Source organism: Apteryx rowi, unplaced genomic scaffold (genome assembly GCF_003343035.1).
Source record: "Apteryx rowi isolate R43461 unplaced genomic scaffold, aptRow1 scaffold_49, whole genome shotgun sequence".
NCBI classification, from domain to species: domain Eukaryota; kingdom Metazoa; phylum Chordata; class Aves; order Apterygiformes; family Apterygidae; genus Apteryx; species Apteryx rowi.
Window position 1 is genome coordinate 1393262 of NW_020450749.1, and position 24204 is coordinate 1417465.

Consider the following 24204-nt stretch of genomic DNA (forward strand, 5'->3'; position numbering starts at 1 on the left):
TGCAGCAGGTAGAGCGCTAGCTACCCAGAGAGACTGCTGATCAATCCCGTGCTTCTTTCCAGTCTTCCTGCAGGACTCTGGACAAGTAATTTGCTCTCTCTATGCCTCAGTCTTGTCACCTACACGATGGGAAAACTGGGCGGCCTTGTTGCATGGAGGTCTGCAAGCTGCTTTGATGCTATGATGTGGGAGTTCATTCAAGAAAGGTCTCAAAACTATGTGCATCAAAAGTACTGTTAGGATTGACTCCATTCTGTACTAAGCTGCTGAGTCCTGCTTATGCCCTGTGGGGTTAAGACAAACCTTCCACCCCCATATCATTCAGGACAAGTTTTACACAGAAAAGCAACACCTTCTTTTGGTCCCATTTATGCTCTAGTTGTCCAAAAAGACAGTGTTAGATGCCAAGGACAGGAATGCTACTTGCCTTCAACAACTTTGGTGGATTGAGAGACATGTTGCATTTGGGAGCTGGAGACTTCAATGGAGCAATGCATCTCAACCTTGATTTGTATGTGTACAACTTCTGTTGCTGTGGTGGCCACGTTGCATCCAGCGGGGCTCCAGGTGCTGTAAACTCTGGAATGGAGCAGTAACAGACACACTTGCCTGATGCGTGTAAGGCTACGTGTAGCCTCCTGGGCTCCCCTCTCTGATCAGCTGCCATCTAGCCCTTGGGGCTGGCAATTCACTATGCATCACACAGGTGAGAAAAAGCTTGTGGAATATCCCACAAGCCCGTTTTTATCACTTTATGAATCCATATAACTAAGTGAGCAAAATGTTTTAACTGTTCATTTCAGGAGGCTCCACAGCAATGCATCTTCTATCAAAATGAGCACGTTTAAATTCTCCTTGGAAACTAGCTCCTGGGTTCATGTCACACAGTGTATTTTTCCAGCCAGACTGATGAATAAGGAGCTGGTCCTGAACACTCACTTCTAACAGCTCCATGCAAACATCTCACTAGAATCGAGACATTTCTCTGTGGTTAACAGCAAACTCTGACCATTTCACCCCAGGAAAGTCAACAAAAACTGCAGTATCATCTTGGATTATTCCTGCTCATTCAATTTCATTGTGCTTTTCCTTAACCAAGGCCTCCCCAGCTCCAGCAGGTGCATCACACACAGTGGGCTAGGAGAATGCTACAAAGGCCTGCGCACTCCCTGCTCTCGGGGGACGTGGCTGGGAGCTGGGCCATTGCCCTCACTGCCAATGCTGAGACAGACCCCATAAGGTTGCTTTAAAACAAGATAATCCAAGAGAGACAAGGTGTTTCTAACCAAAGCCCATGGCTGATGGTTCAGCAAGGGCAATACTTGTAGCCTTGCAATACAGGATAGGCCAAACTGCCTACGTGCTGGCCTTTGAGAGGAACAGAAGTGCTCACTTCCTCCTCAGCAGGAGGCAAAGCCCACAGCATAGACGTAGCTCACCTTTTGTCAGCCTAGTGCATAACATTTGGGGAGGCCCTGTGACCATACTACTGGAGAGATTTCTGCCAGCACATACCTTGCCTGTTTCCACTAGGCGCTCTGCTGCCTACAGCTGTCAAGACTGGTCCCAGTATGGTTGGAAGTTTGGGGAAATGGGGCTATTTCACTCTAGTCCTTGAGGGCTCAGTGCCAGTGTCATCTAGAAATTTTAACTCCCTTGTTTTAAAAGTATTCCTTGCCAAGGGAGATAAAGTAAGGAATGGAAGACAGACCAGAAAGTCTGACAGAGCTGTGTGCTGCTGAAAGATCTTGGAGCAGAAGGGACACAGCTCCCTAAGACACAACCTTTTCTCTCCACGATCTGGGAGCATGGAGACCTATTCTGATAGAGGCTGTAATTATGCACTGCAACCTACAGGAAAGAGTCCACCGGCCAAGAGGTTAAGATCACATGACCTCGAGACTTTGGTTCATTGCCAGCAGAAATTACAGCTATCCCAGGAGTGCTCAGTTTTGGGCACTCTCTCAAAGAAATCCTTTTCCTTCTCAAGATATATATGCCCTGCTCCCCTTACTGAGCTGGCCTTTGGCTCCAGTCTGCCTGTATGAGAGAAAAACGTTCTCTGACTCCTTATGCACAGAACACAATAGAAGAGTCACTGTCCAAGCTTATATATCTCCATATACCCTCTATAAATATACAAGGATATCATATATTGTTGGACCGCCTTACATCCTTCCTCTTTTGCTCAGAAATTGTCTCCCAGAGGCATAATTTGTGAAGTCTTTCCTAAAAAACAAGAAGCCAGGAGGGCCATTCCTGCTTTTGTCTGGTCTACCTAAAGTTCATTTCCCCTCTCCTTACCTCCCTCTCTTTCACTGTTCTGCCCTCACCCTTTCTTATCTTGCATATCAGTGATCATTGGTATTGGTGACAGCAATGAGTGGGCTGGTCAGGAAGAGATGAGAGATGTTCTTCTATAATCCCAAATGCCCTGGAAGGAGCATATTTTGCCCTCAGTCATCACACGGCAACTCCATACCAGTAGTACCAAGTACTAAAGTGAGAAGGCATACAAAATGCTTCTTTACTCACCTGCTCCACTGCCCGATCCTCTGCATGCCTTGGAACTTAATTCTAAGGTTTTCAAATCCTAAGAAGCTCACAGTGACATGGTTTAGAAACCAACCCACCATTCTAACAGTTTCTCCTTTCACCTTAAAAATGGAATTCCCTTTGCTCCTATTTCCTTTACTTGATCAAAATTTTAATCCTTGGCCACAGATTTTCTGAACGTGAAAATGTTACAGACTCAGGTCCAATAGCCTGTGCCACCTAAAGACTAGAAATGGCTGGTAAGAAAGAGTTTTTTTTTTTTTTTTTTTTCCAAATGTYGTGCTATTACCTTTTGTTATCTTCAGTCTGGTTACCTTTTGGACAGCAAGCAAAAACTGCCCTCAATAATAATCACTGAGCTTTTGGAAGCCTTGTCAGTTCTGGCTCATAAAGAAACAGGGAATCTTCGTAGTAATCTGACTTCAGGAGCCCTAGAGGCTGGACTTTAAGGATGTAATATTATCTGTTACTGGCCATGACCATGACTCAGTTTGCCCACACCTTGTCCCTGGGCAAGAGAGAACACAAACTTATAATGCAGACAACCCTCTGCTCTTAGGAACACAGATACACCATAAATCAATTTATGAGTGCTCTGTAGAGAGATTAACTTCACTCATTACACGCGGTGTGGCTATCACACTGTATTTACTATGGCTACAACTGAGAGAATTGGCCTAAATTTACAAGAAAAACCAGATCTTGACATAAGGCTTGTCAGTACCACTGAAGTATACACAAGAAAGACTTTGTGTGAGCAAATGGTAATTTTAGTGTCAGTTACGGAAAAGAGAATTGGACAGGTCTGACTAATTCATTTGTAGGAAGCTCAGTCTTCCCCGTGCTACACTTTTCACAGCTTTTTTACTCCTGGTTTTAAGTGTCTCAAGRAAAGATACTTTGGAGTGGTATTTCATTATGCTTCTTTCTAAGTGTCCAAAAAGTAAAAACAGCAAGCAAAGCAGACATGAGAAAAAAGCTATTATTATCAGACAGCCACCTTCCATCCCATCTAATYACAGCCACAGAATACAAAGTATTAGAATATTCTAGGCAATATTTGCTTATGTATATTTTATCTTTTCTTCCAGATGCTAAGGTCCTGGTCAATTCCTACTATGAGACAAGAGCTTTCAGACCATTACTGACCCTTCTGTGTCCCTCAGCTGGTGTGAAGTCCTCTAGATTGCTGCAGTCTCAGGAAGATGTCTAGGTCCTGCCACACAGGACAAATATGGCTTTGAGTAGTACAAACTTTAAATACATACTGGCCTCTTGTGGGCTATGCTGTTACATCCATTAAAATGACTTCAGCAGTTTCTCCTTCTTGGAATAACAGGATGATAAAACCTCAAGTATAAGGATAAAAGGACAAACCTTTGGTAGGTTAAATGGGATGCCTTCTTTAATTAAAAAAACAAACAAAACCTCCCAAACTCCAGGTTTTCTTATGATAGATCGTTATGCTATTTCAAAACTGATCAAAGACAGACTATTAAACAATCTACCAGCCTTGTTTTTCACGTTAAAAATAAAACATGTGGGGTCAGGTTTCAAACAGTTGAGCATTCAACAAATCCTGTTTTGGTGCTTAAGTCAGTCCTCAGTGCCCATTTCACACCTCAATGAAATGGCCAGGCTTTGGTTTTGTTTATTTTATTTGTTTTGTATTTATTTGTATATTTGTTTTATTTGCTTATTTTTAAGTTCTACAGGAACTAGTTTCCACTGTTTCCAAGTCTAGCCATGTCACACAGATACTCAAACATGGACAGGGCTCTTTGGAAAATCAGTTCATAATTGTAGATACTGGGGGAATTATTCAATCGGTTCTTTTACATTCTGTAGTAAGTCTGTCACCCTTCTTCATATAGAGGGTTTTTTTTTTCTGACAGAGTAAGGTACTTCTCAAGAGAAAAATGGATTACAGACCCCAGCCTGTGTATTTAGCTGTCTTAAATCACTAATGCAAGCGCAGCAGCACTAAAATAGTACAAGGGGCCATCTTACATGCATACCGATCTACGCATTTTGAAGGACACCAACTACATCTTTTGCTTGTGACCAATGCTGAACTAGCAGCGATAAACTGCTTCTCTTCACTGACTGCATTTGATGTGTGTTCAGAACAGATTGCTGTTACTTTGTACTTATGTTAAGATTCAACAAAAAGGGAATCTAGCACAGGAGGCACCTGGGTAATAATCCATTTGTGCTTTGTAAGATACAGGAACTTAGAAAACCAAAGGACCTGAAGATGTTGCCAGCTTCCAGAGGTTATCAGAAATAATTCTAGCGGAAAACTCCAGAGAAAGGCAATAGGAAAATCCCTAGGAAATACACAGCCTTTATTGATGATTTTAGATGATTTCTGCTATTCTAGGAAAGAAAAGGGGAAGGTAAAAAGTCTGACAGAAATAGAAAAAGAAATGTGCTGAGACTGAAACAATATCAGTTTTTTCAGTAAGTAAAAAATACCATGAACAGCAAAAATTAACACATGCAGTAGTCTGTAGGCTAAAGAGATTCCAGCCCTACAGAGCCTCTGTGATCCCTTCTCTAGAACTTGGTGTTCTCACTAGAACAGATGCATTTATCAAATCAGAAGAGCATAGAGATGGGATTAGTCGTGGTCTGAAATAACTACAGTATTATTTATTCCTTGTCTATAAATCTATCAAGGTACAAACTTTCACTTACCCCTTCAAAATTCTAATTCAGAAGCAAGAACCCAACATAGAGACAGACTTGGTATCTGAGCTTAAGTCACATTTTCCCTAATAAAAACTAAACACTACCAACCCAATCCAATCCCTTCCAGCAATTCAAATGGACACAAAGCCATACAGTCCCTTTCCAGGCTCATTTCACAGTGCTAGCGAATCCTTCCTCGCACTTCTGTTCTTACACCAGCTACTGTGGCTCAAATGGGCGCACGCACATGCACACACTCTGCTATGGGGGAAAATGGATGCATAAGAATGAGAAGTGGAGCTTTTGGTTTGTATCATTGAATCTGGTCATGCTGCAATTAATACAGGCCTCAAGAAGGGCCTTGCTTTGTGCTTTGAATGTGTCCCCCTCACGAACAAAGCTGTAAATGCTTTCATTCATGTATGTTTCTTCCGTGCCTTTGAATAATTATTTTTCTCCTACAGGAGTCCTGAGCTGCCCTACTTTATCCTACGCTGACAGTCACCCTCACAAACACCAGAAAATAAAAATTTATAGACCTGGCAGAAGAAACAAACTTATCCCCAATGTAATCTTAGAAAACGTGCTTTTGTTTCTCTCCCTAGCAAATGTATAGAGCTTTCATTTCACTTTAAAAATGGAAAGAGAGACACAGTTATGATTAACAGTTTTTAAACTTACCATTTTCCTGTGTTTAAAATGATTTCCAGGGAAAAAACAAACATGTCAAAAGCCACACAGTGCAGAGGCACTCCTAAAACCTGCCAGCTCACCAAGCAAAACACACACATTTCTAAGACTGCTTGTGTGCAAGTTGCATGGTCCCTCCACTGCACAGACAGCAGGTAAATGATGGGAACCAAGATCCTGTTTAGTTCTCTCTTTGGTCTTGAGCCTTTCCATACTGCAAATTCACAGGTTAAGGCCAAGATTTTCCCAAAAAACTATTTTCAGAGGAAATGCCCAGAATTATTAGTTACTTTTGAAAGTCCTGCAACTAAGCGTGACATTCTGCTATATATGACTGCTAGGTAGCTGACCTTTTGAGAATAGTTTGACCAAATCTTATCTTGATCTTTCAAATAGTTAGAGATGTGCTTTGCCTGGGGACAGCTCAGGCTCTTAAGCATTAGCTTGGTCTTTGCTTTTACATAACCTTGTACATCTGATCTCAGAGTACCTACAAAGGGACAGAAAGTGTCATTACTCTCATGTTACCACGAGAGAAACAGAAACAGCATCACACTGCTTAAGTGTGATGGACAATGACCAAACCAGGAATCCAGCTAGGTACTGCCGTGTTCACTAAATACAAAAAAACCCCCTTATGAAACAGGTAGAGAAGACATTACAGCTGATTCTAAAAAAAATTATCTCAGTTTTGTTATACGCTAATCTACCTGGAGAGAGGAATTTAGTAATCTGGGCAACAACTGGGTTGTAGATATTAATGCTGTAGTCTCTGGTACAAAGAGGCCTGATCGGTGATGTGGAAAGGGTAGGTAAAACATGCTAGGAATTTTTTCTTTTCTTAAAAAAAGAGTCCCTAGTAAAGAGAGGTGTCTGGGGAGATGCACAGCATAGTTTTTTTCCTATTGTCAGCTCAGCTTCAAACCTACTGAATAACAGAAGCAGCAGCCCCACTCATCTCAAGTGCTTCTGCACAGGCAGGGCTCCTTTCTGCTAATCCTAAAGCACTTCTTAAGACTACCTCTGCAGTCAGAAGAGGTCAGAACAGCCGATCTAATGTCCTTCAGACCTTAAACTCTGGGGGGAAAAAAAAAAAAAGAGAGAGAGAGAAATATGTTAATTATATTAATAACAGTAAGGCCAACGAGCAAATAGGAGGATTATCTCTAACTCTGTTAGACAAAATAACATTTCAAGAAGCATTTGAATATTTTTGTCCAGACTAAGTGGTATGTTCTTGCCTGGTGTGAGACAACCTGCCTGGTGTGAGTGGGCAACAAGCTAGATTTCCTTCATCAGTATAAATCATTTACTTCTCCTCAAGTCAAAGAAGGAATGCTGGTTAATATCTGCTAAGGATCTGCACAGGGACTTCAAAATCAGTATTTCAGATACATTCATATCTTGCTTGCCATAGAGCAATTCTTCTCTAGGAAGTCTCCTTGTACAGGAGGCAACTTAAACATTCACCTTCTCTCCTGCATGCACCGGCCTATCCATCATCAACAAATATTCTTTATTAGATACACAGCAAACTCATCAGACAGAACAAGTCATTTTATTCACTGACTCAGGTTTGACACTGAAGGGCACTGAACAGCTGAAAATATTATTTATAGGGAGTTCCACTTACAGTGTTATTCAGAACATCGGTGGTGTTTTTGCTATTTCTAAAGAGTGCTTACAATAGCATTACCTCTTTGAAAGAATCTGTAGCAATGGGACAAGACAGCTAGCAAGGTTTACATAAAACTAACAGTCATGTTATGCTCAAAAGCTTAAGTTTATTGCTCTATTTAATGACTACCACCAGTATTTTTAAAAAGAATGCCAGTTCTTCCTGCTAGCTTCTCACTGAAGGAAATATTTTAAATACAGCAATAAAATCAAGTGGTTTAAAGATAACACATTTTGCCACACATTCATGCAAATCCTGCCGACAGGATTTTTACAGGTTCATGGATACAGAATAAACACAAAAGATATGTACTGAAATGTTGGGAAACTTTCCCCACAGTGACGAAGTAAGTTGCAGGCATAACATTTCAGGCCCTACCCTGCACCTGCTGACGTCAATGGCAAAACCTCAGTGGAGGCAGGATCAGCCCTTATTGTTCTGAGTGCTGTTTTACCCTCTACTGATTAGCAAGTGCAATATATTCTCAATCTCCTGCACTAATAAAAGTGGTGGGTTTGGGTTATTATTACAAAAAAAGAGAAGCAAAAATATTTTTAGTAGATCATTACAGCTTCTATTCATGGAACACTCATCTTTTCTTGTTAAGGGTCCTGTATATCTCTGTTTCTTTCTTTGCTCAATAAAGAATTAAAACATGTGCTTACCTCTAAGCATTAAATACAAATTCCAGTCTTCAACCAGACTGACGTCTAAAAAGAAAAACAGGAGCAGCAGTCTGTCTTATCTAAAAGGAAATACTGCTGCCCAGACAAGTGATTAGAAGGGGCTAATGATTGTCTAAATTTGGTTTGAGGGCGAATTTATTAAAAAGCGGTCAACACACTCAGGCTGAGATCTTTTTAAAGCTGCCTACAGGATTTACATTTCTAGTCTCATTAATTTTAATGTGCACAGGGCATGCAGTCATCCTCAAAGCTTTGAAACAAGTTTAAATTCATAGAACACAAATGATCTTATCCCTACATTTTCAATAAAGATGAATTCAAGTCACAAAATTCCTTGCCTGATTTCAAACCTCAAATTTCAGGAGGAATTGTATTGGAATTGTGGTCTGACTCTATGTAAAAAGAGAAACTGGATGCAGGCTGAAACTGCAAAATACCAACAAAGAAAAGGTAAAGTGTGAAGAGTTTATGTTCAGATTAAATTCTCCTGTTCACCTCAGATTCACCTGAGATTTTATGATTCTGGGGTACATTGCTGGTAGGAATTGCAGGTGAGAATTTGACTCATGTCAATGAAATAAATCTTTCCCCTTAGTTCTGGCAACCCTGGTGGTGACTTTTTTTAAAAACAAACAAACAAAAAAAATCCCAAACAAGCAAACATGGTGTGAAATATCACTTCAATGTGTATCTACTTGAATCTTTCAATGCAGAGGCTCAGAAGGTTTACGATATACACAGTATTCGGTAATTTTATATGTAAAAACAATCAGAGAGAGGCAAAAAGTTACTTTCAAGCTTAGTCAACATACGGTACATATTTCAGCATGACAATTCAAAAAGTTCCACACTGTATTTGGATATATTAGCAATTATCTTTTAAAAATAGCAAACTGAAGACAGTGGGGTTTTTTTTTGGATTTTGTAACAAATGAAGCTACTATTCTTATTTACAGTATAAATAAGCCTTTTTTGGTGAAGATTATGTCCTGTCACATATGTTTAAGACAAGGCATACCTCAGCTCTTAAATGTCAATGCAAACAAGAGCATAAAAGCAATATCAAAGTAAAATAATATATCTCTCTCTCTCCAGCTAAGACAGCCAGGTTACCATGTGTCTCTTATCAGATCTGAAATATATATGAATGCAGTCAAAAGTTCTCTTGGTTTTAGCCTTTAGGAATATCATGAACACTTATTCTTCTGCTGCTCTAGAAAGCTGTTTTCCATACAAGCTCATGACATGATGGACAAATTGATACTGTTCACAAGTCTGGATCATTCCTCCCCTGAAAAGGAAAGAAAAAAAGGGGAGGGAAACAGCAGCCTTATTACATGCAAGTAACGTACTAGCAAATGGCAGAGCTAACATGAAACTGGTGTTACACAGAAAAGGTCTATTCCAAAGCCCCGTGTACTGAATGAACAAGTGCCCACTGACTGCAATCAGCTCACAGCTTGACCTCGAGCTCCACTCTGAAAGTCTCTGCTAACCAAGGAACACAAGGTATTCAGAACAGCAAAGGGTTTTACCTTCACTTTGCTAAGCAGAGGCCTTAAATCACTAAGGACAACACCATCATTATTTGCATTCACATTACTGGAGTGTCTATACTCTAAGCACCATTCTAAGCACAGTGAAAAACAGCCCCCACCACAAAACTCTGAATGGACCGATGGGGCCGGGGGACTAAACAGGTGAAGTAGCTTCTCCAAGGCTGTACAGATGCAGTAGGGACCAAATTCAGGACTACGAAGGGCTAGGCCAGCCCAGTGAACCAGTGCAGCACACAGCTTCCCCATTCTGGAAGGAGGGGTCTCTCCTCTGTGCCATCCCAGGCTGTGCTTTTGGCAAGACCACCAGGGAACCAGGAACAGCCAGCAAGATTTTGTAACAGACAAAGGAATTTTAACAAAGGACAAATCAAACTGGTAACTAAATTCACTAAGTGAATCAAAGAGTGGATAGCAGTCAAGACTCCCAGCACAGAAATTTGTGCTATGGTTCAGCTTTCCTTTCAGCTTTTGCTGTTCTCTTTAAAATTGCAAACCTGAAAGTAAATGCAAGCAAGAGCAGAAATATAATTTGCTTTTCCATGTGTCATTAACCTACATATTTCTGCAAGCAGCTTGTTAACAAACACATAGTACTACAGTGGGAGACGGGAATTAACAAAAAGAACAAGGATAAACTTGTCCGTTTTAAGCAGATTTTATTAGCGTTTTAAATTCTGCTAAGAGTACCTCAGCAACAGTGATATGATCTCTTGATAACCCATTACAAAAATAATTAAAACCCATTGCTCAAATTCACAGAAGGCTTATGCAGAATTGTGCCAGCAGTAGTGCTGCTGCAGAGATCCAGGGAATGCAGTGCCAAAAGGAGGCTGAGAGCACACGTGGTGCTCAGGAACATGGGAACCCATGGGTGGCTAGCACTAAAAAGACTGTGTCAGTTTGAGGAAGAGCATACGTGGCTCTTTTCCTCCGAAACCCCCACCAGAGGAAATTAATGAAAAGTTGCTTCCTCTGAGCCAAATGGAAGGCAGACTGGCAGCACCCTCCTAAGGGACTGTCCTCTTCTATGTGGTCCAGCTTTGCAAATGTGGGTCACACAGTTACCACACCAGTAGGGGTAGGTGAAGAGCTGGACAACCTCCTTCTTCAGCCTCTTGCAGTTATTCTGTTACGGGGTTCCTTGAAATACTCTCTTAAGAAAGAGCAGGGAAAGGGCAGGGACCCACGATCCAAGCTCTAGTCAATAGGCAAAGGTGACAAACGCACTGCATTTTTAAAGAAACTATTTGCTAGCTGAGCAAATGCTTAACTTCATCTGCTGTACATAACAGGCTCACAGTTAATCTGAGTCCTTCTGTGCTACACACTGTATTGAAACACACTTCTGTCAGTCCATGACACACAAGAAACATTAGTCATATCTGGCACTTACTCCCCATGCAATGCCACTAACAGCGACCTTTTACTCTGAAGTTGTAGCAACAGAAGCGCTAAGGGTGGCCATCAAGTTTCAGACCGCAGGAAATGATTTCCCTTTTTATCCGGTTCCCTGCTATGTGGTGGCTTCCTCCCCTTCCTGCACACATGCATGCACATATGAGCACCATGATACGTGCTTGCTCTCCAGACTGTGGCACAGAATAGAGAAATTACATTTTTTCCCTTGTTTGCCACAGAAACCTTTCAAATGAGAGTTGCATTGTGGCAAAGGACAGCAAATGTCTCTCAGCAGCATGGGAAGGATGCAGGAATGATCAGTTCCTCTCCTTAGTCATACAAGGTTATTTTAGGACCAAGTGTGGGCCACTAGTTGCATAGTCCAATGCACAGGCTTTTTGCAAGTGATTTGTGAGGGAATGAAGGGAAAGAAACATTTGTCCCTTCGCCCCCTCAGCAACCCGAAGGGGTGCTTAGGGCTAGTGCCAACCCCTCTACTGCTGGGCATGCAGCAAGGTGCATTCATTTAAGTACCTGCTCTGGTCTATACCCAAACCTCTTTCCCCAAGTCCCTGGTCACTAGTCTTCCTCACACATCCTATTTTGTTTAGCCAGCGCCCACCAGCCAGGAGAGGGAAGGAGGCAGAGATGATCTTCCTTCTTGTAGCTGCTTAGTCTTATCTCCACATGCTGCTCCTGGAGTCACCCAGAGATTTTGTGGGAGTTTAGGGAGAATGACAGGGGATGGCAACACGACTTCTAAGTCCTGTTTTTTTTCCCCATTCCTTGAAGAAAATATGCTCTCCCGTAGCAAGGATGGTGATATGACTGCTTTCCCTCCTGTGACTGCTCTCTCCCGTGAGATTTAAATGGCTTTTTCCTATCCCATCCCAATCCTGAGAGGCACCTGGCAGCAAAAGGAGCCCCTGCAGACTTCCTTCCCCTCTGTGGCATCCTTTAATGTGATCTCCTTTCTCCTCCCTCTGCAAATGACTGCCAGTTCTTCTCTCCCTGCAAGGCTAGTATTTTTAATCGGCCTTCTGTACCCAGCACATTTGTGAGCGGGTGTCTTCAACCTTCATTTGTATGGCTATTCGCCTGTGTAACATTACTCACAGACACAAGATATTTCAGATCTAGCCTACTTCACTGGGCCATGAAAAAGCAGCACTCCCTATTCATATTCTGGTTTTCTTATTTCTCAAGAAGCCTTTCCTGGTCTGGCTTGAAATCCACTGAAATAGCCAAACCTCCAGGCCCCTGCAGGTCCCTGTCTATCAGAGCCTCAGCAGGGCAGCAAGCATTTCATTTTCTGCCTCCCACTGAGCATAATTGCTCCTCTGAAATAAAGTTCAGCGTGGGGTTGAGGTTCTCTCTTTTTTTTCTTTTTCAGAAAAATCTTTGGTATGTTTTTTGTGACATCTCTTCCCCCGACTACATTTATCATTATCATTACAGAGAGCACTGAGACATGTTTTGATGGCACTTGAAACCAGTGGGAGCGGAAAAACAACATCTCTGGTGCAAAATTCAAGTCTGTTTACTTCATAATCAAACTCAAGGTGGTGTGTTAAGAAATGCTTAACTGGAAACCACTGTGGTTTCTGGAGTTCTTTGCATCTCCTTTCATATGTCTGCAAACACTCCAGCCCATGTGTGCTCTCCCCCGCCCACGAGGTTGCAGGCAGCCATGCCCTCCCACCAGTGATCACAGCTCCAGCTACGCAAGACCGGGTGTCTTAACTCCTCCCGGGAGCAAAGTGCTGATCTGTGGCTCTGAATCTGACTGCAGCTCACCCTTTGAGCCTTTGCTTCTGGATAAACAAGGGGACAACTACAGGGGTGAAAGGCTATCCCTTGCTGCACTGAAGTCTCTACAGCTGTGCAGATTTTCATGTCAGCTGCAGACCTAGTTCAGTTGCTAGGGTTGCTCTTTATGATTTGTTGCTTTCATAAAATAGGCAAAGATTACAGGTCAGAACTGCTCAGAATGGGACAACTTCCCTCCAGGAACATTTTCTCTTGGCCTCCATATGCCTTTGTTTTCCTCCCTCTTCCTGCTTCTCTTTAAGTGAAGAGAAAGATTAATGTTTTTCTTTTTATTTTTCTGGAAAGGAAACAGGCTGTCTTACCTGTCTAACCGTAACTGGCAGGCTGTTCGCAATATGTCAACTATGCCCTCACTCTTCAGCTGTTTACAACAAACACTAGTGGCAATAAAGCAGCCAGTCCTTCCGATGCCTGCACTACGGAAGGGAAAAGAAGAGGCAGTGAACATGTTAGAATTGCTTTGGAACATTCTTATTAAATGAGCGCCATTAAAACAACAATCAAAACCCCATCATCCCTTTCCTCCCTCCAACCTCCGTCAGGTGTCAGATGGATGCCTGTGAATATAAAGCTGTAACTAGAACAAGATATTAATTTCACTGGGACAACACAATTAAGTGTGAGCCACTCACACCAGAAGGGTGAACACTGCACGTGTAGTGCTAGAAATGGACCACCTAGCTTCTGTCTGCCCTCTTATGTAACTGACTCTTTTAACATAAGTAATTAAGCAGTGTTTCTTGGTTGGACTCCGTTTGAGGGCAACCCTTGCTTTAAGATTCTTAATCCTAACAGCTTCTTTGGAAGCTATTTTATTCATAGATACTGTAAAAGAAATTTTGCTTAAATAATTAGGGCTAACAGCAGTTTGGTAAGTGTAATGCCATTTGCTGATCAGATCTGCAACCTCATAATTCCCTGATCTAGTGTAGGACACAAACTCACTATTAAAAATTTTTCTTCTGCTTTCTTGAACACCTTTCATCTAATGCATTCCTTGTTTAATGACCAGAATTGATTTTACTCTCAAAAGCACAGTGCTATCAAAGCTGTGAATTCTTCTTACCACCTAATAAAGAACTAGCAGCAAAAGCTGACAGCCCTTCTCATGTGTTAAATAATTAAGTGAGCATCCTCAGGAATAATTACCTGACACAACTGCAAGAAATCCTGCTTCCATTTAAATTGCACTGAAGTCATAACACAAAAACACCGGCAACAAAAGTACAAGCAACAACGGACTTTGCAGATAGCTGCTAGCAAAGTTCTGGTAGGGTTTCTTTGACTGCACAGACAGGTTTTTGACTCCTTGTTTGTGCTGTTTAGGGAAACTACATAAGCAACAGCTACAGCGGAATTGTTTTAACCTGTAGTACAGAATGTCCAAATCAAGGCAATTCAATGGAAATTGGGGAAGCGGTCTTACTCCCTAAGCACTGATCTCAGTCTTCAATCAATTGTGATGGAGGTACATAACTAACTTAAAATTCTTGTCCCTGAAACTGTCTTTGCCTACTTTGCTGACTCTTCTCTTTTCCTGACTATAACTAGCAGGTTTATCAAGATTTCAGACACTTCAGAGTATTCTCTGCTGCATGCAAAAGCAAATCAACAGTTACAAAAAAGCCCTTCATCTTTCACGTGATACCATAATGGAATCGACCACAGTACAAAGCTATTGTAGAGTGCTTCCCATCCACAGATCTTGGAGTATTTTACAAATGGAGGGAACGACCCCCATTTTCACAGAAAGCAAACAGCACCTTGTCCCAGACCAAGCTGCAGGTCTCTCAGTGGCCGAGACATAAAACCATAGTCCTCCCAAGACTGCACATGAGTGGCGCCTTATTCACAGGACCATGACACAACTGTTAGCCTATCTTTAACATGAAGCTGCTGTTAAGCATAACTTCATGATTAGATTTGTATTTATTTTTTCTTAAAGATGTATTATCACTGAAGGCCAAAAACACAGTGATTACATTCTTCTGAGGGTGACGCATCTCCCATGGAAGTGAAAGGAGCTACAGTACTCAGCATAACACAAGCCTTGCTAATGGTTCACTGCACATACCACTCTCAAGTAGAGGCAGTGTGTCAAACTTCTTTGGATAAAATGACTATAACTGAAACTAATCTGAAATGGCTCTGATCCCCAGCTGTCACATAAAATACTTCAGAATCCTATCACCATGTCTCTTAGTAATTTTAAATAAAAATGCCCCACTGCACCCAAAATTATTACTGTGTCATGGGAATGACACTATACAAGAGAACAAAACAAACATGCAAAGCAAGAGTGACACAGTGACCAGAATCTTTACCTGCAGCAAATACCATGAGTCTACAATGAGCTCTTAGAGAACCACAGATTTCTAAGGACAAAGGGGACCCACTATGACTGTTACAAACCATTTCAGTTATTCTTCTCTGAACTCTTCCCAACTTGTTAAAATCTGTTTTAAAGCACTGGCAGAAGAACTGGATATGAAACTTCAGTAAAGGTTCACCAATGCTGCACGTAGACGTAATAGCAACTTTATATTTCTTCTTGACTATCCTCTTCTGGATTGAAGCAGTATATTTGACCTCTCTGCTACATCATCATACAAGGAGCCCACATTCAACCAGATATCTAATACGACCTCTAAGTTCTTCTGCGAGACATCTGCTTTCCAGGAGATGGCAACCCTAAGCATAACATCATTTATTATTCCTAAACATATGACCTTTTCATTAGCTGTACTAGAATGCATCTTTTAAGTAATTCATTTCATCAAACAATCCAGATCAACCAGAAAACTGTATGATTCCAATACAGGCATACCTCAGAGATATTGCGGGTTCAGTTCCAGACCACCGCAATAAAGTGAATATTGCAATAAAGCGACTCACGTGAATTTTTTGGTTTTCCAAGGCATATAAAAGTTATGTTTACACTATACTGTAGTCTATCAAGTGTGCAATAGCATTATGTCTAAAAAAACAAATGTACATACCTTAATTAAAAAATACTTTATTGCTAAAAAATGCTAACCATCATCTGAGCCTTCAGTGAGTCATAATCTTTTTGCTGATGGAGGGTCTTGCCTCCATGTTGATGGCTGCTGACTGATTAGGGTGGTGGTTGCTGAAGGTTGGGGTGGCTGTGGCAGTTTCTTAAAATAAGACAGCAATGAAGTTTGCTGCATCGACTGGCTCTTCCTTTCACAAAGGATTTCTCTGTAGCATGCAATGCTGTTTGATAGCATTTTACCCACAATAGAACTTCTTTCAAAATTGGAGTCAATTCTCTCAAACCCTGCCGCTGCTTTATCAACTAAGTTTAGGTAATATTCTAAATCCTTTGCTGTCATTTCAACAATGTTCACAGCATCCTCACCAGGAGTAGATTCCATCTCAAGAAACCACTTTCTTTGCTCATCCATAAGAAACAACTCCTCAGCCGTGAAAGTTTTATCGTGAGGTTGCAGCAATTCAGTCACATCTTCAGGCTCCACTTCTAATTCTAGTTCTCTTGTTATTTCCACCACATCTGCAGTTACTTCCTCCACTGAAGTGCTGAACCCCTCAAAATCATCCATGAGGGCTGGAATCAACCTCTTCCAAACTCCTGTGGATGTTGATATTTTTACCTCCTCCTGTGAATCACAAATGTTCTTAATGGCATCCAGAATGGTGAATCCTTTCCAGAAGGTTTTCAATTTGCTTTGCCCAGATCCTTCAGAGGAATCACTATCTATGGCAGCTCTAGCCTTACAAAATGTATTTCTTAAATAATAAGACTTGAAAGTTGAAATTACTCCTTCATCCGTGGGCTGCAGAATGGACATTGTGTTAGCAGGCATGAAAACAACATGAATCTCATTGTACATCTCCATCAGAGCTCTTGGGTGACCAGGTGCATTGTCAATGAGCAGTAATATTTTGAAAGGAATCTTTTTTTCTGAGCAGTAGGTCTCAACAGTGGGCTTAAAATATTCAGTAAACCATGTTCTAAACAGACGTGCTGTCATCTGGGCTTTGTTGTTCCCTTTATAGAGCACAGGCAGAGTAGATTTAGCATAATTCTTAAGGGCCCTAGGATTTTCAGAATGGTAAATGAGTGTTGGCTTCCACTTAAAGTCACCGGCTGCATTAGCCCCTAACAAGAGAGTCAGCCTGTGCTTTGAAGCCAGGCATTGACTTCTCCTCTCTAGCTATGAAAGTCCTAGATGGCATCTTCTTCCAATAGAAGGCTGCTCAGTCTCCACTGAAAATCTGTTGCTTAGTGTAGCCACCTTCATCAACTAGCTTAGCTAGCTCTTCTGGATAACTTGCTGCAGCTTCTACATCAGCACTTGCTGCTTCACCTCGCACTTTGATGTTATGGAGACAGCTTCTTTCCTTAAACCTTATGAACTAACCTCTGCCAGCTTTAAACTTTTCTTCTGCAGCCTCCTCACCTCTCTCAGCCTTCATAGAATTGAGGAGAGTTCAGGCCTTGCTCTGGGTTAGGCTTTGGCTTAAGGGACTGTTGTGGCTGGTTTGATCTTCTATCCAGACCACTAAAACTTTCTCCATATCAGCAGCAATAAGGCTGTTTTGCTTTCTTATCATTCATGTGTTCACTGGAGTAGCACTTTGAATTTCCTTCAAGAACTTTTCCTTTGCACTCACAACTTGGCTAACTGTTTGGTGCAAGAGGCCGAGCTTTTGGTCTGTCTCTGCTTTCGACATGCCTTCCTCACCAAGTTTCATTTCTAGCTTCTGATTTCAAGTGAGAGATGTGCAACTCTTCCTTTCACTTGAACACTTCGAGGCCATTGTAGGGTTATTAATTGCCCTAATTTCAATACTGTTGCGTCTCAAGGAATAGGGAGGCCCAAGGAGAGGGGGAGAGACGGGAACAGCCGATTGGTGGGGCAGTCTGAACACACGCAACATTTACCAATTAAGTTCGCCATCTTATATGGGGGCGGTTTGTGGTGCCCCAGAACAATTACAATAGTAACATCAAAGATCACTGATCACAGATCACCATAACAGATGTAATAATAATGAAAAAGTTTGAAATATTGCAAGAATTACCAAAATGTGACACAGAGACACAAAGTGAGCACATGCTGTTGGAAAAATGGTGCCGATAGACTTGCTCGATGCAGGGTTGCCACAAACCTTCAATTTGTAAAAACGCAGTATGTGTGAAGCGCAATAAAATGAGGTATGCCTGTACTATTTAGTTATCATGGCATCATATGAACATTTTACTACCAATCATTCCATGTTTGCTTACAGATAGTTAATAAGGATGTTTGAGAACACTGGGCTACCAACAGGTCACAACAGAGTCCCTCTAAAAACATTCCCATCGTATGACACTACACCATTTATTTTGGCATTTGGATAGCTACCACCTGACTTTTCCCGGAAGTGTTATACAGACCTCGGTCAAATTCCTTACAGATGTCCACTCCAGCAAAACAATTACTTTTATAAGTTTGGCCTAGGTAAGTTATTTTCCTTAAAAATATGGAAGTTATCCTAGCAGTACGACTGCATCATTTATCACATTTTCCACTATGTTGATTACTACTCACTGAAATCAACTTTGACACCGCTTCATTTGTTTTATGTATTGCAGTTAATTATTGTCTTTGGCCTAACAAAGGCTTTATAAAATCAAAGAAGTGATCTACAAAGCTGGGGGTTTTGAGGCTTCAAGTTAAATATTCTAATTTTTCTGCTTGCAAGTATCTTCTTACTCAATTTCACGCAAACGTGTTCATCTTTGGTGACCTGGCTCTCTTAAGAGCCTTCAATACATATATTACTGGTTAGGCAAATGAAATGAGACTGTTATGACCTGCAACTAAGCCCCCATCAACTTCTGTGTTAAGTTTGTATCTGTATGATGACTGCAACACTTCTTGGTAATAGAATATTACCATCTCTAAATTTTAGAAAATCCAAGAATATTTCACAAGCAGTTGGACAAGATCTCCAGCATGCCTCTTACTAACTGCTTATTGATACTGTCATTGATTATGACAGTATTTGCAGTATGCGACTGTATGCAAAGAAGTCCTTGGAAGTCGGATACATTTATTTACCTGCAGTGAACAATCACTGGCGCATTCTTCTCTTCCGCATTCTGCATGGCCTCTTCCACTTCCAGTACTAACTGCAACAGAGGGGGAGCCTGATCTGGTGTTTTCTGGTCTGGCCAAGATGTGTACCAGTAATGTTTCAGGTTTCTGACTTCTTCACCTTTCTGCAATCCAATTAGACAGACAGTTTAGACAAACATCACAAAGTTTTAAAAAGACTTCTGGTTATAAAGGGATAATGAAACCTGGGCTTTTATTTGAGAATGAGATGAGTAAACTAATGCTAAAGTGAACAGGAGATCCAAACAGCAAGCCACACAACACAGAAATCTGGACATCAGCACTGCACCTCAGTGAACTGCCTTAAAAAAAAAAATAAATAAATAAATAAATAAATAAAAAAAAAAAACCCTCACAAAAACTCTTCTCATTTTTAGTGCCAAAAGCTGTGTGCAAAACAACTCTAGTCAGCCTGTTCTCTTCCTGACAGATTCGTTCAGCGAAGCTAGAGCTCTGCTTGTGACATAATTGCTTTCATAATGTATTTGACAGACAGAGAGCCAGGAGCCCTATCTCAGTCTTTGATAGCTAGCCAGCTAGATAGATAGATAGATGATGGAGAGAGAAGAAAGCTTATTTTTCTATCTCCTCTGACACATAGACTCATATCAGTTTCTTGTCACTTCTATGCTTCTCTTAGACATGGTGAGAAATTCAGAAACACTGTGGAAGGTGGGAATTGTATCTAGCTGCAGTCCAGGGATTCTTATGAGACATGAATTCTGATTCCCTCACTGTCTCAGAAAGGCTATGAATATAGCAACTATGCCATTATCATTTCTGAGTGCCAAGTAGCACCATGTGCTTCTGATTTTATGTGTCCAAAGTGACATCCTTCTGTGTGATTTATAAAGCTGCCAAATCATAAAATGGAGCTCCATGAATCGGCCTTACCCTTCCAGCCATTGCATGAGCCAGCTGGCACTGGGCTACACAAATGTCTTCAGAAGGTCCAGGAACGTAAGTGTTAGTTTCCACAACCTTCCCTTAAACACATGGCTGGCTGAATTTGAGAGGGGAGGAAAAAAGAACAACTTTGGCTCTTGCTGAAGAGCCAGGCACAAAAATTTTGAAATACTTGTAAGTTCCCCTGACTGACTGGATGTTACAAAGTGCTCTGTGGCTGCCACTTCCCATTCTTCTCTTAAGCTGGAAATGCTTTTGCATGGCTTCACTGTTAACTGGATCAGGGAAGTGATCTATTAAACACTGTTTTTTAAATCCTGCTGGATTCATTTTCAGCTGGATCAGATTCCCCCTCAGGCTTACCACAGAGTCACACAAATACTTGTGTTGGCACATGAGAGGAGATGGCACAAGGGTAGTAACAAGAGGCTGGGCAAAGGGAGACTGGACTTCATTTAGTCACTGTTCCAGCTCATACTGGTTTGAGTTGCTCATTAAAGCACAGCCATAGGAACCTTAAGGGTATGTCTAGCTCAGTTTAGGAGGAGAGCGCCTTACTATTGTAGTATAGAGCCTCCCCTCAGGTTGTTTACCCTGCTGAGATGATGTTTTAAGTTAAGAGAGGAGACTAGTAGTCATGGAGCTCCAGGCTATCATGGTTAGATGAATAGTACCTGAGCTCACTACAGTGAACTAGACCAGGTACTTACATGAACATACGCAATCACTTTTGAATGTGTGACTATGCGCGAGCCATTGAAGTAATGAATAATAGAGTCCTTAAGTTGATTTTGAAAATTAGAATCCAAATGTTGTCAGTAATACTGAGAGAAAAGCAAAAAGAGAAAGGCTATCTGAAGAAAAACATGAATCATTACATAAAGTCACTCATTTGGCAGAAACAGAAAACAGCCAAAATTCTAATTATCAACTCCAGATGTCTTCAGTTTTGTCCTTGCTGTTACCAGTTTTATACTTCTGCTTAGGGAATCCTGACTTCAGTGATTCTGTACACTTTATTTTGACTTTAATAAAATATTCTTTATCAGTGCTTCCTTGAGATTGAGAAGGCTTGGGAACAGGTAGGAGGAAGCAGGATTTAATTGATGGCTTGAAGCCTACCATCATGCATGCTGTAGCTAAGGCTGAGATAATGAATCAGTGGCTAAACACTGGCAGGTTGCTTTGAGAAAGAAAACAAGCCTTGCCCTTGCAAAACCTTTCTTGAGCATTTTCTAACATCCTACAGCTTGCCAAATCCTGTCCCCTGTGCTGAGAGAAGCACGACAGTCCATCTTTTAACACATGCAGTAACCATATAGTGTTGGTGGTGGTATCATACATTTCTGATCACTTTACCTCTCGTTAACGGAAAACAGGATTCTGTTCATGGCTTTTCTAGTTTTCACTACCATGCCAGTTAGAATATGTATAGTCCAGACCTGCTACTCCACTACTGTTACTACATGACAAACTTACAGTTCTAGGCAACAGTAGCTTAACAGATGGAGCCTTTATTTCAGCTCTAGAACTCAACAGTTCACTACCCAACATCTTTTTTGTGGGACTGCTCCACTGATACTGAAAACCAAAGTGTTGTTTAACTGAAAAATAAACTGGGGATGCAAGCTTAAAGTAAATAATCAAAACAATCAAATCATTTGAGCAGGAAGGAACTACATCCTTGGAGATGTGTACTGCCAGTAAAAGTTTTAGTATTGCTTGTGACAGGAAACTATTTGTCTTCCTTGGCTATGACTGAGAAACAGTGGGGTTTTTATATTTTTTTACTTCTGACTTTGCTGTACTCTGCTGCTCTGGCTTTTCTTTTCTTCTTTCTGTTAGTGCCTGAGCATAGGAGGTATGCCTGCCTTGACAAATAATTTGGCTTTCAGTTTGCTGGCCTTTTTCTGTGAGATCCAGCACAGCCATATACGCAGGAAAGATATATGCATATCTGAGTCTAAATTCAGAAGCTCCCTCTCCAACACAGAGAGCGTTACCTCAGAAAGAACTGAGCAAGGACAAGAGGATACAGAACAACACTGAGAGGTCGTTGGAGGAAGAAAACATTCTGCAAGGATGAGTATTAGTCTGAAAGGTACTTACAAGACAGGAGTGTGGCTTATTACACTTGTATTGTATATGTATTTTATGTTTTCATTGTAAGCTCTTCAGGGCTGTTTCTTTGTTATGAGCTGCTTATTGTGCAGCACCTGGTAAAATGAAATTCTTTTCTGGATATGCTACTGCAATATTAATATTAAAAGCTGCTCCCTTGTAATTCCCATCTGAAAATAGCATTGGCTATTACCTTCCCGAAAAGAAGTTGAATGATCCCTCCCCGTGAGGGAAAAAAAAAAAGTTTCCTTCCATAAAAATAGAGGGAAAGTGGTTTTCTGCTAGAAAAATCTGAAAATAAAGAAAATTTCAACCTAAAGTGCTAAAGTTAATGCCACGCTTAAGAAATGCAATATTCATTAATACTAAATGCTGTACTCAGCTGTGACTTTTAAAATGATTATGAGGAAACTATTCTGGTAGAGATTGCAGATTTTTACTGAGGGAATTCCGTTCCATCATCATTACTAAAAAAAATGACTAATTCTGTAAGCTACTTTCATTCTAGTAGAATTAAGCTGAGTATCATTCTTGCTGCTGCACAATGTATTTAAGACTGCTGCAAGTCTGCAACACACTTGAAAATCATCTTTACTTCCCATTTGTCTGAAAGTGCAATATTCTCCTTGCTGTCTTTGCCAAAAGCATGAGCGACAGACTTTCCACACTCAATCCAGACATGGGATTTCATGTGCTGGCTTTCTGCCTATTAGCATATGGCTGAAGAGACTTGAAACTGGTTGGATAAAGGAGGGTTTTTTCCACTTGGAAAGAAATTGTGTTGTTACACTGAGGTCGGGGTAGATCTGGTAGATAAACGACATGCAAAGGTTATGCAAATAGTCTGTTCTTATTAAAACACGTAGCTTGAGACTCTAGAACCTAGTGATGAAAATAGTTGTAGAATAGGACTCTGGTACTTTAGGTAAGTAGCAACTGAGTACCTAAAAATTAAATCTGTGCTGAAACTCTGTATTCACAAGATGACAGAATGGTTACTGGCATGTGAAACTAGACATCTAGTTAGCTGGAAGGATACTATGCTTAGAAATGCTAGCATGGGGGATGCTGTGGTGAAGTGTTTTTTTAAAGGGCATCAACAGTTTGTCTTAGACTAGAATGATCCATTAAAGCATCTTCCATGTCAAGTCAGCCAAATTACTCAGAATAAATTGTTGCATAAATTAGAATGGTACCCCAGTCTTCAAAAAGGGCAAGAAGGAGGACCCAGGGAACTACAGGCCAGTCAGCCTCACCTCCATCCCTGGAAAGGTGATGGAGCAGCTCATCCTGGAAGCCATCTCCACGCATGTGGAGGAAAAGAAGGTGATCAGGAGTAGTCAGCATGGCTTCACCAAGGGGAAATCATGCCTAACCAATCTGATAGCCTTCTCTGATGGAATGACTGGCTGGGTAGATGAGGGGAGAGCAGTGGATGTTGTCTACCTAGACTTCAGCAAGGCTTTTGACACTGTCTCCCATAGCATCCTCATAGACAAGCTCAGGAAGTGTGGGTTAGATGAGTGGAGAGTGAGGTGGCTTGAGAAGTGGCTGAATGGCAGAGCTCAGAGAGTTGTGATCAGTGGCACAGAGTCTAGTTGGAGGCCTGTAGCTAGCGGTGTCCCCCAGGGGTCAGTACTGGGTCCAGTCTTGTTCAACTTCTTCATCAATGACCTGGATGAAGGCACAGAGTGCACACTCAGCAAGTTTGCTGCTGATACAAAACTGGGAGGAGTGGCCGATACGCCAGAGGGCTGTGCTGCCATTCAGAGAGACCTGGAGAGGCTGGAGAGGTGGGCRGAGAGGAACCTCATGAARTTCAACAAAGGSAAGTGCAGGGTCCTGCACCTGGGGAGGAATAACCCCATGCACCAGTACAGGCTGGGGGTTGACCTGCTGGAAAGCAGCTCTGCTGAGAAGGACCTGGGAGTGCTGGT

The 24204-nt window shown here is 41.4% G+C and overlaps 2 protein-coding genes across 2 annotated transcripts in view; both read right to left on the reverse strand.

Annotated features, from left to right (window-relative positions):
- IGSF22 (immunoglobulin superfamily member 22) overlaps positions 1-2561 on the reverse strand; it is a 28731-nt gene extending 26170 nt beyond the window's left edge. Inside the window, 2 exon segments of the mRNA XM_026078849.1 lie at positions 428-579; positions 2536-2561. Coding sequence (XP_025934634.1) covers positions 428-579; positions 2536-2561 — 178 coding nt within the window.
- Positions 2562-8696: 6135 nt separating this feature from the next.
- Positions 8697-24204, reverse strand: part of PTPN5 (protein tyrosine phosphatase, non-receptor type 5) — a 67569-nt gene continuing 52061 nt past the window's right edge. Inside the window, exons 11-13 of the mRNA XM_026078915.1 lie at positions 19184-19344; positions 13394-13507; positions 8697-9595 (exon numbers count right to left, since the gene is read on the reverse strand). Of these exons, the coding sequence (XP_025934700.1) occupies positions 9502-9595; positions 13394-13507; positions 19184-19344 (369 nt within the window). The 3' untranslated portion in view covers positions 8697-9501. The remainder of the gene's footprint in view (positions 9596-13393; positions 13508-19183; positions 19345-24204) is intronic.